The sequence below is a fragment of the Heteronotia binoei genome, chromosome 11 (genome assembly GCF_032191835.1).
Source record: "Heteronotia binoei isolate CCM8104 ecotype False Entrance Well chromosome 11, APGP_CSIRO_Hbin_v1, whole genome shotgun sequence".
NCBI classification, from domain to species: Eukaryota; Metazoa; Chordata; class Lepidosauria; order Squamata; family Gekkonidae; genus Heteronotia; species Heteronotia binoei.
Window position 1 is genome coordinate 33,138,764 of NC_083233.1, and position 18,723 is coordinate 33,157,486.

General features: G+C 41.2%; 1 protein-coding gene across 2 annotated transcripts in view; it reads right to left on the reverse strand.

Annotated features, from left to right (window-relative positions):
• The window catches only part of STAG2 (STAG2 cohesin complex component), a 102,087-nt gene that overhangs the window by 41,527 nt on the left and 41,837 nt on the right, over positions 1 to 18,723 (reverse strand). The window contains exons 2-3 of one of the 2 annotated variants that reach the window (XM_060250111.1): positions 6,555 to 6,709; positions 1,506 to 1,584 (exon numbers count right to left, since the gene is read on the reverse strand). In XM_060250111.1, the coding sequence (XP_060106094.1) occupies positions 1,506 to 1,584; positions 6,555 to 6,598 (123 nt within the window). In that variant the 5' untranslated portion in view covers positions 6,599 to 6,709. Of the gene's footprint in view, positions 1 to 1,505; positions 1,585 to 6,550; positions 6,710 to 18,723 lie in introns of those variants that run through there. The other variant, XM_060250112.1, reaches the window with a different exon arrangement.

Here is an 18,723-nt window from a genome sequence, read left to right on the forward strand (position 1 = left end):
ATATTTTATATTCAAAGGTATTAGGCTACATTCCATGATTCGTAATAATGGGTATGTGCATATGTATTTCATAAAACTGCTTTGTTAGAGTTGTAATATTAGTATTAACCTTACAATAGTTTGCAATTTCACATTACAGCAAACCACCTCAAGCAGGACTCTGAAGAAGGCAGCATAGAAACAGTCAAAATAAATAAGTTTTAATAGTACAGTATGACTAAAGATATGAAGGCCTAGGGGGAAACTGAGGAAAGGGGGGTGGGGCTTTCCCCCTTTGTTTCTGAGGCCTTTTTTCAACCTTACTAAAGGAAAAATTGGGATTTCAAGAAAGCACTGGAAAAAAAATCTATGTAATATTCTCTTGGAATGAGTGAAATGCTTTCAAAGGCAAGATAGGCATGTCGTAGACATAGTCAGCTCTTACATCCAAGATGCATTTCTGCACCTAGAAGAATACCTAATCTTCATGAGAAAAGCATGCAGGGCTTTTTCAACTGTTATATACTTGCTGTTGTCCTTTTACCCTGACTTGTAGTTGACCTTTTCACTTCTCCCTGCAATACATATGCCCACAGTTGGGTAAAAAGTAGTTTATTGCCCTAACTTGCTAAAAGGAGGGGAAAAAAAGAACAGAAGCAGTTGAGGGAGAAAGTTAACCCAAGTCTGAGAAGAAAACTCTGGAAGCTTCATTGAGAACTGAACTCTCTCTAACCAGACAGCATAGCCTGCAGTTTCTTCTCTCAAGTACTGGGTATATTTGACATTCTGCTTGTAAAAGACTAAGAATTTGTAACTTTTAAATCCCACAAATGTCAAATATTACCATTCCATATGTTATAAATTATGCATTTTATGTGGTCAAAGCAGTAAAACTTTAGATCTGATAAAGAGTAACTATTGCATTTATTTCTTTTTTTCCCTCAAAATTTCAGGGTTTTTTCCATGGCTTCAAAAGTTCTGAAATTTTTACATCTAATAATGGTGACCTATAGTTAACTGACACAAAACTTGACAATGTACGCCAAAATTCTAGGAACTGAGCTATTTGTTCCATCAGCAGATTCACAAAGCCTTCTTCAGAAGCCTCAGGACCTTCCAAGACAAAGTCATGAAGAACTCTTCACCCCATTCTCCAGTATTAAACTTATCTACCCTCTTTGGATTCCATCCATACAGTAGTATGAGAGCACTGTATTCACACTTTCCCTCCAGCAAGTTGGGTCCTCAAATACTGGTGACACAAAGCAGGGCTTTTTTTTTTAAAAGCAGAAATTCACAGGCTGGCTTGGTGTCAGGGGTGTGTAGCCTAATATGCAGATGAGTCCCTGCTGGACTTTTTCTACCAAAAAAGCCCTGCGTGAAACAACAATGAATCAGGGAGTGTGGCCTAATATGCAAATGATTCCTACTACTGGGCTTTTCTACAAAAAAAACCCTGACGCAAATAATATATTCAAATGTAATATAGTTATTCTCTTTTAAGATCAATTTTCAGATTCACATACCTTTCCTTTTGCTTGTTTTTGATTTTTTCCTTCAATATCTTCAAAGTCAGTATCAGAAGAAAAGTGAGTTTCAGACTCCCTGAAAAGAAACATTCTTCATTTGAGTTTCTTTAACTCAACTACTGCTGCTACCATGCAAATAGAAAGGTAAACGTAGTCCCCTGTACAAGCACGAGTCGTTTTCGATTCCGGGGTGATGTTGCTTTCACAACGTTTTCACGGCAGACTTTTTATGGGGTGGTTTGCCATTGCCTTCCCCAGTCATCTACACTTTCCCCCCAGCAAGCTGGGTACTCATTTTACTGACCTCGGAAGAATGGAAGGCTGAGTCTACCTGGAGCCAGTTACCTGAACCAGCTTCCGCTGGGATCGAATCCAGGCCGTGAGCAGAAGGCTCCGACTGCAGTACTGCAGCTTTACCATCCTGTGTCATGGGGCAAATACTGAACTCTAAACAACCTGAACTTCCTGGAACACTATCTCCAATATGAACAAGTACAGGACTAATCTCAGCATATTTGTGCATTTATTTAAAATATACCTGCCAAGTACCTCAGGATCCAAGGTGTAGCAATATATTAAAAAATTAAACCTTAAAAGAGAGAATAAATCAAAACCACTCTATAATATCACCTAATGACCCACTAGAAAGATACCTTTGTTTTGCCTAGGATGGATAACTTCCAGACTTTTAATTCTTTCCAAAGTGTGGCAAAAACATGATTTTTCACTTCAAATGATTTACCAAAGTTCAATCAGCAACAAGTATATAAAGGAGGAATGTTTGGCTTCTGTGTTTCTACCATTTTTCTATGCAAATATTTTAATAATCTGCCTTTATGAATATACAAATCAAAGTAGGTATTTAGTATGTACAGAGAAACATGGTTGCAACAAACAAGTTAGTGGGGGCAGTGGGAGAGAAAAGGTCTAAAAAAAATCTGTCTTAATATGAATGCAGAACCTATGTAATCCAGGGAACCTGCAGGCCAAATAAAGAGGACTAGATAGAGAAGGCTCACCTGTATCAAATTTGATACATGTAGTTATTTCACAGAAAAGAGGTTTTATTTTGCATTAAACCCATGTGCTACTTTTCACACATACAGACCCTTTTTTAAAATTCATTGCAAACCATCCCGTAAAAAGTCTGCCATGAAAATACTGTGAAAAGCAATGTCACCCCAGAGTCGAAAAACGACTGGTGCTTGCACAGGGGACTACCTTTACCTTTTTAATCACTATCCACAAGGTGTGTTTCCAGCCAAGCTTTGAGAACATTTTTGTTCTTCCTGGTTTCAGGGATTAGCTTTTATGGCGGTATGGCTGAGTTTCTTTTTTTGTATAATCACTTGGTCTTCTGCTGCTTGGTGGTGGTAGTTTTCACTGCTGCTAAATAAAGTTTATGCTATTTATATTCCTGTCAAATTGGTATGTCTTAAATTTTATCACTGGTGTTTTAAGAGTTATAATACTGTCACTGCTGCAAGCTTTATTATTTTTATACTTGTCCACTGTTTCCAAAACCTTATAGGTGTGAGGCATTATGTAAATACTAGGAGCAAGGTCTGTTGTGAAGAAAAATACAACGGGCTTTAGAAGGAGGCTCTGGGTGAGTGCCCCCCCCCACCCTTGCTGTCTTCCCACCCAAGTGAAGGCATTCACTCCCCCCACCACCACAAGGGGAACTGATCTCTGCCATCTGGAAAGTGATTGTGACCAAATATGGATGAGAGTACATTACAGTGCCTATTCTGTAGTAATGATGGTGGAAAAGTAAGCTCACTTCACCACCACTGTGTCCACAACAATGCGGCCTGGTAGAGCTTTTCCAGGGTGTGAGGGGGTTCTTATCCTAACCCCCTGCGGACATTGATCTAGAAATGTGGAGTCCCACTGTAACTCTTTTGCAATATGTTTGCAGGTAAAACCCATTTAGCAGGTAAAACCCGGAGCTACTGTGACTTAGATTCCACAGTTAGTTTAGTTCAGTTAACAGAATGTTATCGGAATGCAGTCCATTATTACTTGCATGCATGGATTTCAGTTTATGAGGCCCAATGAAATGGACAAGTTGCTTAAAAGTGAGCATCCCACCACGTCTGGCTCAATCCTTGCCCTTCAGGGTTGATAGTATCAAGACAAGTTGGATTGGTTAAGCAGAACTGGAATGTAATAACGTTTTCTGCAGTAAGATGCAAGTCACATTCACTTTGAAGGAGACAGCTGTATAACCTTCCTGAAGATGGCATTCCTAGGCCTATACAATTTAAGTAACTAACTACTACAATTCAATTCTTGGGGAAGATACCTGAGTGGATGGTGGCTATATAGCGTACAGTAGTCTTACAGTGCAATAGCAAAGAAACGTACTCCAGTATAAGCCTACTGAAATAAATGGATTTAAGGAGTTAACTCCCTGTAGATTATCTGAAAGAGCCCTGTGGAATAGAGTTGTAAAGCTGCAGTACTGCAATCCTAAACTCTGCTCATGACCTGAGTTCAATCCCGGCGGAAGATGGGTTCAGGTAGCCGACTCGAGGTTGACTCAGCCTTCCATCCTTCTGACATCAGTAGAATGAGTACCCAGCTTGCTGGGAGGAAAGTGTAGATGACTGGGGAAGGCAATGGCAAACCGCCCTGTAAAAAAGTCTGCCATGAAAACGTTGTGAAAGCAACGTCACCCCAGAGAACTCATTTCAGTTCAGCAACGTCACCCCAGAGCACTCATTTCAATTCAGACTGGGGCCTGGCTTCAGAGAGGAAACAAACCTGGTTGCCCTTTCTGTATGTACTGATGTCTCTACTGACTCTGTAAGTGGCTTTAGACAACATCGACTATGGCATCCTTCGGTGGCGGGGGGGGGGGGGGGGGGCGTGTTTGATGGTTCTGCTCTTACCCGACCAGCCAAATCTAGAAGGTAACTGCAGGAGGTCCCTCAGGGATCTGTCTTGTCACCAATGCCATTTAGCAGCTATTATTTAACATTTATCCAGAAAGACTGAATGTTAAATAATAACATATGCAGCCACCAATAAGCAGATGACACCCAGCACTATTTCTCCTTAACAGCTCAGTTATGTGGGGCTGTGGGAGTCCCGAACAGGTGCCCAGACAAGGTAATGGGATGGACCAGGGCAAATAAACCGAAGTTCAATCCAGAAAAGACTATGGTGCTGTTGTAAATAGCAGAGTCAGCCTTTCCTGGAAGCATTTCTACTCTCTGTGAAGAACATAAAAGAGGCCATGATGGATCAGGGATGGCCCATCCAGTCCAACACTCTGTGTCACACAGTGGCCAAAAAAACCTCAGGCACCATCAGGAGGTCCATCAGTGGGGCCAGGACACTAGAAGCCTTCCCACTGTTGCCCCTCCCAAGCACCAAGAATACAGAGCATCACTGCCCCAGACAGAGAGTTCTAACAATACACTGAAGGAGCAACTTGTGGGTGCTGCTGGATCCTGACCTACAGTTAAATGCTCACATTTCTGTCATGGCATTTGGCAGCTTCTGGCAGCTTCAGCTGATGTGCCAGCTACAGCCTTTCCTTGAAAGGCATGATTTTGCCACTGTACTTCATGCTTTGATCAAATTTAGGTTAGAATTACTGTAATGCACTCTGTGTCTTTGAAAGCTGTTCAGAATCTTTTAACTGGTCTGCAACATGGCAGTCAGGTTATTGTTGAGAAGTGACAATAGGGGATCTTCAGCAGCTGCCCATCTGTTTCTGGCCATAATTCAAAGTGTTGGTTATTACCTATAAAGGCCCTGAATGGCTTGGAATCAGGGCACTTGAAGGACCACTTTATCCAATATTTGTTCATTTCAATGACTACCTTATCCAATATTGTTCAGCCTGCTAATTAAGGTTCTCTACTCAAGCTCTGCTTTCTGTGCCCCCACACGTAGAAGGAAGGCAGTGGTGACTAAAGATGAAACCTCACTTCTGGAATGCCCTCCTCGTGGAGGCTCACTTGGTGTCTGTCTTACTTTAGGTACCAAAGCAAAACATTTATCTTCCTTTAGTGTTTCTTGCTAGTTGTCTTTGGTCTGCTCCCAGTCTGAGATCTGTTTTATTAATATCATTTTAAATTGTTCCACCCTTGATTTGTTATTGGTCTTTGTTTATAGATCTGCATTTATGTATTTATTCTGTTGACCTAGCTTGTTTTACTGATCTTTTTACTGCAGGAATTGTTTTACTGACTTATTGTCTTGATTAGTATTTATTGCTTTAGTTGTGAGCCACCTCAAGTGGGTCTGGAGATGAGGCAAACTTCCAAAACACATGTGCCCAAACAGCAATTAATATTTAGTCATAACTAAATTAAGAGCACTAAAGTCCTCAAAGTAAGCCCCCGCAGAAGCAGCAGCAACTTCTACAGGCTTGCCTAGTATATATAAAACAATGAAGAATCAAGCTTCTGTTCCTCACCTAAACAAAGGAGACAGGGGTCATGTTCAGGAACAGGAAGCTTACTCCAGCAAGTGCTACCATATTTAAAAGCGAGTTGCTGCACCAAAGGCACACAGAGCAATGAAGCAGAAAACCACAGCAGAAATAAATTACGATGTCCACCTAACTGAACACAAAATAAAACACCAACTAAGCACAAAAACGCTATAGTTGAGAGGAAACTCCGCAGAGAACTGCAGCTGCTAACATGACAGAAGAGAACTGAGCAGGAAGGTGCTCACCCCTCCCCTCAGCACAAATGCAGAGAAATGTCTGTCCTCTAGGAAACAGATCTGTGTGCCAGTTCTTTGGCTAGTTTCTACAACCTGTTCTGCAGAGACACATAACAATATGCATGTGAGTATACAAAAACCATAAAAGGCAATTATGTACAGCAACTACACTTCAGTTATAGCTAGATGGTTCAAGCAAAGAATTAAAGCCACATTATAAAATTCCTTGATAAGATTATGCTATGACTTTTCAATTTGTGATTTTATTAGTCACATATATAATATTTTTCTACCAGAACTGTAAAGTTAAAACATTCTTATAGTTATAATATAGCATCATAATTTTAGCTTACTTACTGAAGCAGAGCAAAATTAGTTGTTGCTTCTTGAGCTGCTATCATTTCTTTATCATCTTCCAGATCACTATTGTATTAGAAATGCATTCAAAAAGCAACTGTAGACACTAAATCTACTTGTTCGTTATTTTCTTCTCTTTATGTAGCAGATTATATCTGTGGAGGAAAAAGATCAACATTACACTTTAAAGAAAACAAATTTTCATATAACTAATTTTGTATAATATCCTTACAACTTCTTTCAGTTCTTAACTACAAAATCATCCCAGATTTATGTAAATAGATTTTATTTTATTGAATCTAATCCAATACAAAGGGAGCACAAGGAAAATAAATAATAAAAATCTAAATCTAACATACAAGAATCCAATTTAGATCACTGGATGCATATAACAAACAATTTACAAAAACAATACATAATATGCTAGGTATTAAGAATTAAGAAATAACCAATTCATTCTAATAGGCAAAAAGGAATATTCCCAAAAAATTCCATAACGAGGCCCGAAGCAAATCATAATCTATAGCCAAATCAGAATCATTTTCAAAGAAAAGGCTATCCATTGTCTTACCCATTACATACTGGACCCATAAGTTATCATACCACATTTCAATTGTGGGGGTGTGTGTGGGGGGGGTTTCCAATTTTTAGCAAACATCATATGAGCTATCGCCAACATTGTCGAGATTAAAGATTTCTGATCTTTACTCACGAATTTATCAGGCCAGATAGCAAATAAAAAGTTTGAAATCTACTGGAACGGTTAGATTGAATATAAGTTTTATTTGCTCTACTTTATTCCAAAAATTTGACACCACATATACCGGGATCCTTTAGTTTTACCATTCCTCCAACAATCTGGACTTGAGACCCTAGAGATTTTACTCATGACAGGGTTTAAATACCAAAGTGAATACATTTTTAAAAACTGGAATTGAATACCATTGCTTTTAGCCTTAATAGAAGGGGAGTTCCAGACCATTTTCCAATTGCTTTCCTCTAGCCTTTGGAAAAGGAAAGGTCCCATGTTGCTAGCACCAGTCGTTTCCGACTCTGGGGTGATGTTGCTTTCACAACATTTTCACGGCAGACTTTTTACGGGGTGGTTTGCCATAGCCTTCCCCAGTCATCTAGTCTTTGCAGTAGCATTAAATTCCAACATTTAATATAAGAGGGTGGATATGAATGAAGACAGTCAATTTAAATAATTATATATTTTAGAAAGCAACCCTTTCTTGCCAATGCTCTCCTCTTTAAGCAGTACCTCAAATGGCATCTCATCTCAGATTTATGTTACAATTTCATATCTTTTTCATTTTCCCTACCCCAAGAGAAGTTAATATCAACACAGGAAAATGAACTACCAATCCCATACCTCCTCTTGCAATCAAAGGGGAAAAAAACCATAACAGAAGACTGTTCAATGAAAACTTGATGTGACAAATTAGCTGAATATGTTGTAATGGCAAAGTTAACACATCAAGTAAACAAAAGACCAATTAAAGAATTTAAACAGAAATGGAAAGCACAATTATTGGTAAAGGTTTTTTGTTGTTCAGTCGCACAGTCGAGTCTGACTCTTTGTGACCCTATGGACAAGGTCACGCCAGGCCCTCCTGTCTTCCACCATCCACTGAAGTCTGCTCAAATTTGTGTTTCTTACATCAATAACATCAGTCCAGCCATCTCATCTTTTGCCGTCCCCTTCTTTTGCCTTCTGTCTTTCCTATTCATTAATGTTACATATCTATATCATCATCTCTATTCTTAGTTATTCATTAATGTAATATATCCATTTTATTAAAAAGGTTTACTATAATATTTTTTATTAACTAACATGTGCAATCCCCTTTCTGGAATTAAAGTCGTAAATGGCATGCAAAAATTACTGTATCACTAAAAACTGGTAATTTAAAAATATACAGAGAAATTTACGAGAAATTTAGGTAACTGTACTGAGAAGAGAAATATTTCCATTATTCTACTCTTGACCTATGTTTTATATCAAAGAATTCTGTCCTGCATAAATGCAAAAGCTTTTGATAATTATTTTATACCCCTCCTTTCTGCACCCTTAAGTTTATATATTAAAACAATATATATTTTTTAAAAATCCTGCTAGATCAATTTAAGAGTCCATCTGACCCAGAACCCTGTTGTTTATAGTAGCCAACAAGCTGCTTCTAAGTAAGCAGGACATAAACATAGTTGCCCTCAAAACAACTTCAATTACATTATCTTCGAATACAAAGGCTTCCTTTTAGTCATCATGGCTAGTCATTCTTTACAGACCTATCTCCTCCCTGAATTTTTCTAGCACCTTTTTGAGGGCAACCAAGTTAGCAGCTACCATCACATATTGTGGAAGAGATTAAGTAAATTATACATTTTTTAATCTGTCCTGAATCTAGTGCCATAATTTACACTGGCCATAACCAGGAAGTAGGAAAAACCCTTCTCACTCCATCCACTTCCTTCCAACTAGTCATAATTTTATAACCATCATGTCTCTCCTTAGTCATACTTATGACAGAGGTATCTTAACCCCGCCCCTTGCTAGATTTTGTCATCCTTGTCAATGCTTTTAGTTCTCAGACATCCTGTTTTGAGAGGGAATGACAGTATTCAACTGTGCACCACAGATTTACAGGAGGACATGATGATATTGCATGTTTGATTCTCCATCTTTTATCCCTGAATAATCCCTGGCATGGAATCTTGACTTTTTCACTGTTAATACAGGTAATATGTTCACAGCACTATTCCCCCATGACTCCAACAAGTTTTGATTTTCAGTGTATATACAAAGTTAGGATTTTATTTATTGGCATCATTTTACATTTACTTTGAATTTCATTTACAATGTTGTTGCCAGTTAATACAGCATTCTAACATCTCTCTGACTGCTTGTGTTTTCATAATCTAGAATAACATGGCATCTAATATAGCATCATCCATCAACTTTCACTGGCTCACCCTAGAATCCAAACCATATTAAGAAGCACTAGTCCCAGTACAAACCCTTAGAGCAGGGGTGTCAAACATGCAGTTCGGGGGGCCAAATTAGGCCCCCGGAGAGCTCCTATCAGGCCCCCAAGCAACCGGCTGTCATCTGCTTCCTTCTCTCTCTCTCTCGCTTCCTTCTGCATAACAGGTCGCTTCGCAAGGCTTACTCAATTGCACAGGAGATACAGAGCAAAACCTCTATTTTCTCCATAGGCTGAGGCTTCTCCCTTGGGGAGGAAAGGTGAAGGAATAGCCTGCTTTGCCAGGCTCTCTCAATCACACAGCAGTGCTACTGAGCCAAGTCTTTTTTCCTTTTATCGGCTGAGGCTCCTCCCCCTCCTGGTCCCCTGGGGAAGGAAGGAAAGAGTCAGAGCTTCCTTTGCCTAGTTCCCTGGATCCCATGGGAGAAATACAAAGAAGGCATCTTTAAGACCAATGAGTGCTAACATTTTAAGCATGTTTTAAGTGTTTTAATATATATATATTTGTGTTTGTCTGTGTTCTTTATAAAATGTATCTCTCTGCTACCTAATCTTAAATACCGTATTTTTCGCACCATGAGACGCACTTCCCCCCCCCAAAAAAAAAGTGGAGGGGGAAGTGTGTGCGTCTTATGGAGCGAAGGTACCGGTACTTACCTTCCTTGGGGGGGGGGATCTGCTGCCTCCGCCTCTGATCCCGGCGCTTCCTCCGCGCCTGCCTGCCTGGCTCCAGCTCTGAGGCTTACAGCAAGCGCCAGGATCGCTCCCTCTGCCCTCCGATCCCGGCGCTTGCTGTAAGCATCAGAGCTGAAGCCAGGCAGGCAGGCATGGAGGAAGCACCCGCCCCCTCCGCAAACCCAGCGCTTTGCGAGCACCAGCTGTGGAGGGGGCAGCGTGCTTCCTCCGTGCCTTTCTGCCTGGCTTCAGCTCTGACCCTTACAGCAAGCACCAGGATCGCTCCCTCTGCCCTCCAATCCTGGCGCTTGCTGTAAGCGTCAGAGCTGAAGCCAGGCAGGCAGGCACGGAGGAAGCACCGGGATCGGAGGCAGCGGATCGCCCCCCAGGAGGAAGGTGCATCCTATCGTCCGGAGCGCCTTATGGTGCGAAAAATACGGTAGGTACATGTGTGGCCCAGCGCGACATGGCTCGGCCCAATCTGACATGGCGCAGACCAACAAGAAATCTCATTTATGTCAGATCCAGCGCTCATAACAAATGAGTTTGACACCCCAGCCTTAGAGGTTTCCAACATTTCTTTCTTTTCTAAAAATTGTTAATTTATTCTTACCTTTTATAGTCTTTATCCACTGAAAGCCATCAAGAGATAAAAGGATATCTATATGAGGGACCCTCCTTCCACCATTTTATTACTAAATTTCCTAAGGGACATTTGGTGAAGAGCATTTTAAAATGCAGGAGGGAGAACGAATACAGCATATTTGGCAGACTGTATTCACAATATGCCTAAAATCCAAGTAAATACTTTCTATAAGGACCAGCCAAACTGACACAAAACATCATGCAATTTTTTTAGCTCCCGAGAAGTTATGCAACACATACATCTTGTAGAGCACGAGCACCATAAATAAGTGGACTGACATCTTTGGGGGGGGGAGGAGACCATAGGTCAGTGGTAGAGCATCTGCTTAACATGCAGAAGGCCCCAGGTTCAATCCCTGGTATCTCGAACTAAAGAGACCAAGTAGTAGGTGATGTGAAAGACCTCTACTTAAACCCTTAAGAGCTGCTGTCAGCCTGAGTAGATAATATTGACCTTAATACAGTAGACTGATGGTCTGTTTTAGTATAAGGCAGCTTCACCTATTCATGTGTAGTCAGTTCCATAACCAACTGTTCTAAGGCAACTGCATTTAGCAAGTCTCTTTATCATTACTTTAATACAGAGGTGGTTAAACTCATTTGTTATGAAGGCTGGATATGACATAAATGTTACTGTCAGATTGGGCCACACGAGCCATAAAATGTAACATGAGGTACCGGAGAAATAAATGTTATAAAGGAGATTTCAAATGGCAATGCAAGTGAATAATAGCAGGCTTGATTAGAACATGAGAAGCCATGTTGGATCAGGTCAATGGCCCATCCAGTCCAATACTTTGTGTCACACAGTGGACAAAAAAAAAACCCAGGTGCCATCAGAAGGTCCATCTGTGGGGCCAGGCCACTAGAAGCCCTGCCCTGTTGCTCCTCCCAAGCACCAAGAATACAGAGCATCACTTGCCCCAGACAGAGAGTTCCAACAATACGCTATGGCTAATAGCCAATGATGGACCTCTGCTCCATATGTTTATCCAATCCCCTCTTGAAACCGGCTATGCTTGTAGCTGCCACCACCTCCTGTGGCAGTGAATTCCATATGTTAATCACCCTTTGGGTGAAGTACTTCCTTTTATCCATTCTAACCCGACTGCTCAGCAATTTCATTGTTCAGCAGTCACTTGCCACTGCTGCAGGTTTCTCCCACGGATCAGCTGCTGCCACGGGGGAGGGAGGTGAGCTTTTAAAGACCCAGGAAGGCACTTTCCCTGGCTTAACATCATCATCATCATCATCATCATAGAAATTTAACTATGGGAGTTTGTTATCGCCCACCAAATCAAAAGAGAGAGGACGATTATAATATGATGGAAGGCTTAAAGATAGAAGCTAAACGTAAAAACTGTGTCGTAATAGGTGATTTTAACTACCCGCAGATTGATGTGTGTTCTGGTCGAGAGAAAGAGATTGAGTTTCTTGATGCTCTCAATGACTGTGCTATGGAGCAGATGGTCTCAGAACCTACCAGGGGTGGGGCAATCCTGGATTTGGTCCCAAGTAATGCCCAAGACTTGGTGAGAGATGTAAAAGTGATTGCGCCGCTTGGGAGCAGTGACCATAATGTTATTGATTTCACCATTTGTATAAATAGGGAGTTGCCCAAAAAGGCCGCCACAACCACGTTTAACTTTAAAAGGGGTAAATTCACTGAGATGAGGAGGCATGTGAGGAGGAAACTGAAAGGAAAGATAAATATGGTCAAAACCCTTGGGGAAGCTTGGAGACTATTTAAAATTATAATCCTAGAAGCTCAGATAAAATACATACCACAAGTTAGGAAAGGCACAAACAGGCATAAGAAAAGGCCTGCATGGTTAACAAACAAAGTAATGGAAGCTGTAAAAGGTAAGAAGGACTCCTTTAAGCGGTGGAAAACCAGTCCAAGTGGGATTAGTTAAAGGGAACACAGGCTGTGGCAAATCAAATGCGAGACTGTGATCAGGCAGGCAAAAAGGGACTATGAAGAGCATATTGCAAAAAACATAAAGACCAACAATAAAAATTTCTTCAAATATATTAGAAGTAGGAAACCAGCCAGGGGGGCAGTGGGGCCCTTGGATGACCATGGGGTAAAAGGATTACTGAAGGAGGATAGGGAAATGGCTGAGAAGCTGAATGCATTTTTTGCCTCCGTCTTCACTGTGGAAGATGAGAACTTTTTGCCCGCCCCAGAACCACTAAGTTTGGAAGGGGTGTTGAAAGACCTGAGTCAGATTAAGATGATAAAAGAGGAGGTCCTACAACTGATAGACAAATTAAAAACTAATAAGTCACCGGGTCTGGATGGCATACATCCGAGAGTTCTGAAAACACTCAAAGTCGAACTTGTGGATCTTCTAACAAAAATCTGTAATCTTTCATTGAAATCTGCCTCCGTTCCTGAGGACTGGAAGGTAGCAAATGTCACCCCCATCTTTAAAAAGGGTTCCAGAGGAGATCTGGGAAATTACAGGCCAGTCAGTCTGACTTCAATACTGGGAAAGTTGGTAGAAAGCATTATCAAGGACAGAATGAGTAGGCACATTAATGGACACGGGTTATTGAGGAAGACTCAGCATGGGTTCTGTAAGGGAAGATCTTGCCTCACTAACCTGTTACATTTCTTTGAGGAGGTGAACAAACTTGTGGACAAAGGAGACCCGATAGATGTTGTTTACCTTGACTTCCAGAAAGCTTTTGATAAAGTTCCTCATCAAAGGCTCCTTAGAAAGCTTGAGAGTCATGGAGTAAAAAGACAGGTCCTCTTGTGGATCAAAAACTGGCTGAGTAATAGGAAGCAGAGAGTGAGTATAAATGGGCAGTCTTCGCAGTGGAGGACGGTAAGCAGTGGGGTGCCGCAGGGCTCGGCACTGGGCCCTATGCTCTTTAACTTGTTCATAAATGATTTAGAGTTGGGAGTGAGCAGTGAAGTGGCCAAGTTTGCAGATGACACTAAATTGTTCAGGGTGGTGAGAAAAAGAGAGGATTGTGAGGAACTCCAAAGGGACCTGTTGAGGCTGGGTGAGTGGGCGTCAACGTGGCAGATGCGGTTCAATGTGGCCAAGTGCAAAGTAATGCACATTGGGGCCAAGAATCCCAGCTACAAATACAAGTTGATGGGGTGTGAACTGGCAGAGACTGACCAAGAGCCACGATCTTGGGGTCGTGGTAGATAACTCACTGAAAATGTCAAGACAGTGTGCGTTTGCAAAAAAAAAAAGGCCAACGTTATGCTGGGAATTATTAGGAAGGGAATTGAAAACAAATCAGCCAGTATCATAATGCCCCTGTATAAATCAATGGTGCGGTCTCATTTGGAGTACTGTGTGCAGTTCTGGTCGCCGCACCTCAAAAAGGACATTATAGCATTGGAGAAAGTCCAGAAAAGGGCAACTAGAATGATAAAAGGGCTGGAACACTTTCCCTATGAAGAAAGGTTGAAACGCTTGGGACCCTTTAGCTTGGAGAAACGTCGACTGCGGGGTGACATGATAGAGGTTTACAAGATAATGCATGGGATGGAGAAAGTAGAGAAAGAAGTACTTTTCTCCCTTTCTCACAATACAAGTACTCGTGGGCATTCGATGAAATTGCTGAGCAGGCAGGTTAAAATGGATAAAAGAAAGTACTTCTTCACCCAAAGGGTGATTAACATGTGGAATTCACTGCCACAGGAGGTGGTGGCGGCCACAAGCATAGCCACCTTCAAGAGGGGTTTAGATAAAAATATGGAGCAGAGGTCCATCAGTGGCTATTAGCCACAGTGTGTGTGTGTGTATATTAAAAAAAAATTGCTACTGTGTGACACAGAGTGTTGGACTGGATGGGCCATTGGCCTGATCTAATATGGGCCATTGGATTGGCCATTGGCCTGATCTATTGGCTTCTCTTATGTTCTTATGAGAAACCAATAAAACAGTAACATGTCAAAATGTGAGAATGTCTTCTAATCACCGTATTGTTTATAAGCCGGGGCCAAAATGAGGGCATTTCCTTCCCAGCCTTTTTCCCATCCAACTAATTTACCTTTTAACATGTAACATACATACTTTGCCATCAGAATACATATAGTTTGCCAATGGCTGTTTATCTCGTTACATGTACTAAGCCCATCTTCCACTATATTTTTATGTATTTTTCTTCTAATGGAAGAGTTGGAAGACGGGTTTAATGGATGATGGCTCCTCATAGACCCTTTTTGCCTGCCTGATCACAGACTTGCATGTTATTTGCCACAGCCTGTGTTCCCTTTTATTAACCTCACTTGGACTAGCTTTCTACCGCTTAAAGGAATCTTTCTTACCATTTACAGCTTCCATTACTTTGTTTGTTAACCACGCAGGTCTTTTTCTATATCTATTTGTGCCTTTCCTGACTTGTGGTATATATTTTATCTGACCTTCTAGGATCATAGTTTTAAATGGTCTCCAAGTTTCCCCAAGGGTTTTGATCCTATTTACCTTTGCTTTCGTCCTCACACCGGATAAGGTATGATATGCAGAGGAGTAATAGGCGTGGAGATACCAGCATTGGTAATGAGAAAGGAAACCTAGGTCTCAGTTCCATCCAGGAAGAGGCAAAGAATACATGGGCATAGGTCTGACACTAGAAACCACAATATTCAGTTGCTGACCTAAGAATAGCAGTGCTCTTACAAAGGAATTTCAAAGGGAGGTTAGAAGGAGAGGCTGCCAAATTGCAATTCATAATGAAGCTCAAGACAATGCATCCTCCAAGACTGAATTGAGACCAAGTTTTCCTGTCTCATTACCAATATGTTATCATTTGGCATCTGAAATCACTCCTCTCTCCAAGGTAGACCAATCCAAGATTTATTTCTGCATCTCAAATTCGCCCTTACCCGAGTTTTGATAGGGAAGAGACAGTATTGTCCTAGAGTTGGAAGAAGACTTAAAGGTCATATCGTATGATCTCTTGCTCAGTGCAAGAAACCCAAAGCTAGAGCATTTCAAACAGAGGGCATGTCCAGCTTCTGCCCAAAGACTTCCAGTAAAGGAAGATCCCAATGTAATGGGTTTCCTGATTTATGTAAGAAATTTCTTCTGGTGTTCAACAAAAAACATACCCACTTATAATTTAAGCCAATAAGATATAGGCTTGTCTGCTGAACAAGCTTTTCCTGTTCTAGAAGCAGCCATGAAAGATCATGAATGTGTCTCCCCTTCCCTTCTCCAGAATAACATGGTTCATGGAAACTTCTTGTCATAGCATTTGATTTCCTGTTCTCTGACAATATTTGTTGCCCTTCTCTAGGTCCATTATAGATTGTTAACTTCATTCCTAAAGGGCAGCACCCAGACTTTAACACAGTACTCCAGAGCAGCAGTCCCCAACCACTGGGCCCCAGACCGGTCCCAGTCCGTTGCCCATCAACAACTGGTCTGCAAGCCGAGATGCCCACCCCCATGGTGCACCACAGCCTCCCACACACACCCCTGCCGCCTCCTCCTCCTCCCTCTGTTTATTATGTTAAGCCTGGGAAAGCGCCTTCCCAACTCTTTAAAAGCTCACCTCCCTCCCCTGTGGCAGCAGCTGATCCGCGGGAGAAACCAGCAGCAGCGGCAAGCGACTGCTGAACAAGCCGCTCTGCCCTTGCCTCCGGAGGCAAAGGCAGCACCGCTTGCTTAGCGATCGTTCACCACTGCTGCCATTGGGGGGGGGGGGGAGCTGAGCTTTTAAAGAGCTGGGAAGACACTTCCCCTGGCTTAACATAATAAACACAGAGGGAGGAGGAGGGGCGGGAGGCGAGGCTGCGCGGCGTGGGGGGAGGCCAAATTCAGTTCCCCCACCCTGCTGGTCCCTGGTGTCAAAAAGGTTGGGGACCACTGCTCCAGAGGATGTCTCAGTGGTGGCACTATTAAATGAAACTGGATACTATGCTTCTTATGCTTCTGTTAATGCAGCTTAAAAGCCCATCAGAGTTTTACAGTTGTATCATACTGCCAAACTTATATTCCGCTGGTAATCAACTGTAATCCCAAGATCCTTTTACACATTATTTTATACATTATATTAAAATAAAATTCTTAACCATTTTCAGCAGGTTAATGTGCAACCCACTATTATACAATGTTGTAAGAAGTAACAAAGCAGCATAAAGTAACAAAGCAGCATATAACAGAGTTGCATAACTAATGAAATACACAGCAACATAACCCACAAGACTACCCTTTTACTTTTTAACAAATTGTTACATGCTCCCACCCAGAAACTAAGATCACAAGGACGAGCTCTCTTGATTGTCCCATCAATCAAAGAATCTCCTCTGGTTAGGCCCATAGGAAAGGGCCTTTTCAGTGGCAGCGCCACAATTATGGGGAAACCCCTCAGGGAAGTGCACCTGGACCCCTCATTTTTGATCTTTAGAAAACAATTTAAGACTATGTTATTTAAGTTTACTTAAGTTGGCGTAGTTTACTTAAAATCCTGAATTGTGATTTAAAATCACAGGTTTTATTTTAATGTTTTTTTTGTGTTTCATTTATGCTGTAAACCAGCTTGAGCTCCTTAAGAAGGAAAAGCAGCTATTAATTTAAAAAAAAAAGTATCAAGGGAGAAAGGTGTTCTATTGATTTTCACTATCCCATCAGATTTTTATATGCCTATTATATACTTCCCCATATTAGCTTTGAAGTTAATAATAATTATATCCAGTTTATAAGTTGTTATTAGTTATTTATAGTCCACCTTTCTCATTAAGACTCAAGTTGGATAACTTAGTTTAAGGCAAGTACAATCAATAGGATGGGATCTCCAATGAGCAGCGCAATAGGGTTTGGATTACAGAAATCTGAAACCAGCATAACTTAGTTAGGCTAAAACAATATCTTTTCCTATGCACAGCAAACAGACTCACATTATCTCAGACCTCATAGCAGCATGGCCCTGGCTTCAGCAGGTCACCGGGCAGGCCTGGAGGTCAACTCCTGATGCTCTCCATGATCACTCCATGCAGGAAGCTACTGACTATGAAAGTGTGTACCAAATCATACTTTTGCCCCCCCCCAATCATCTGACAACTTTAGGGAGGGACGGTGGCTCAGTGGTAGAGCATCTGCTTGGTAAGCAGAAGGTCCCAGGTTTTATTTATTTATTATTTATTTATTTGGAATTTATATCCCGCCCTTCCCACAAGTGGCTCAACAAAATTACAGTATTTAAACATATAAAGGGATCAGCATTTAAAACAGATAAAAACAGATAAAACCATGGTTATCAATAAATATTAATAAATATTAATAAATATTTCAACTGTATATAAAAGAAAGAAAGAAATCCGGCAAGTCACATTAAAATTCTCAAGCTAGGTATAGGCTAGCCGGAAGAGGGTCGTCTTACAGGCCCTGCGGTTCAATCCCTGGCATCTCCAAAAAGGGTCCAGGCAAGTAGGCATGAAAATCCTTCGCTTGAGACCCTGGAGAGCCACTGCCAGTCTGAGAAGACAATACTGACTTTGATGGACCAAGGGTCTGATTCAGAATAAGGCAGCTTCATATGTTCATATGTTCAATCATTTCACTCCACTTCTCAGATCTGTGCAGAATCTCTTCCATTAAATTGAATACTCATGACTTTAATTCCAATTTCAATTAAGTACAATTACAACCTGTAATGGACATCAGCTGGGCAGAACCCATTCTTGATCTTATAAATTAACCTTGTGTGGGCAAATTGGTGCCTTGCCTCACAGGAGCATAATTAAAATTAATTTTTACCATTTTACCAATCCAACTTTCTGACCATTACATTACAGTACTGTCCTACTTACGTGTACAAAAAGCCTCCTTGAATAATTCCATTTTGCATAGTTTGCAGAAAGCCAAGAGAGTGGGAGGCTTCCTAAC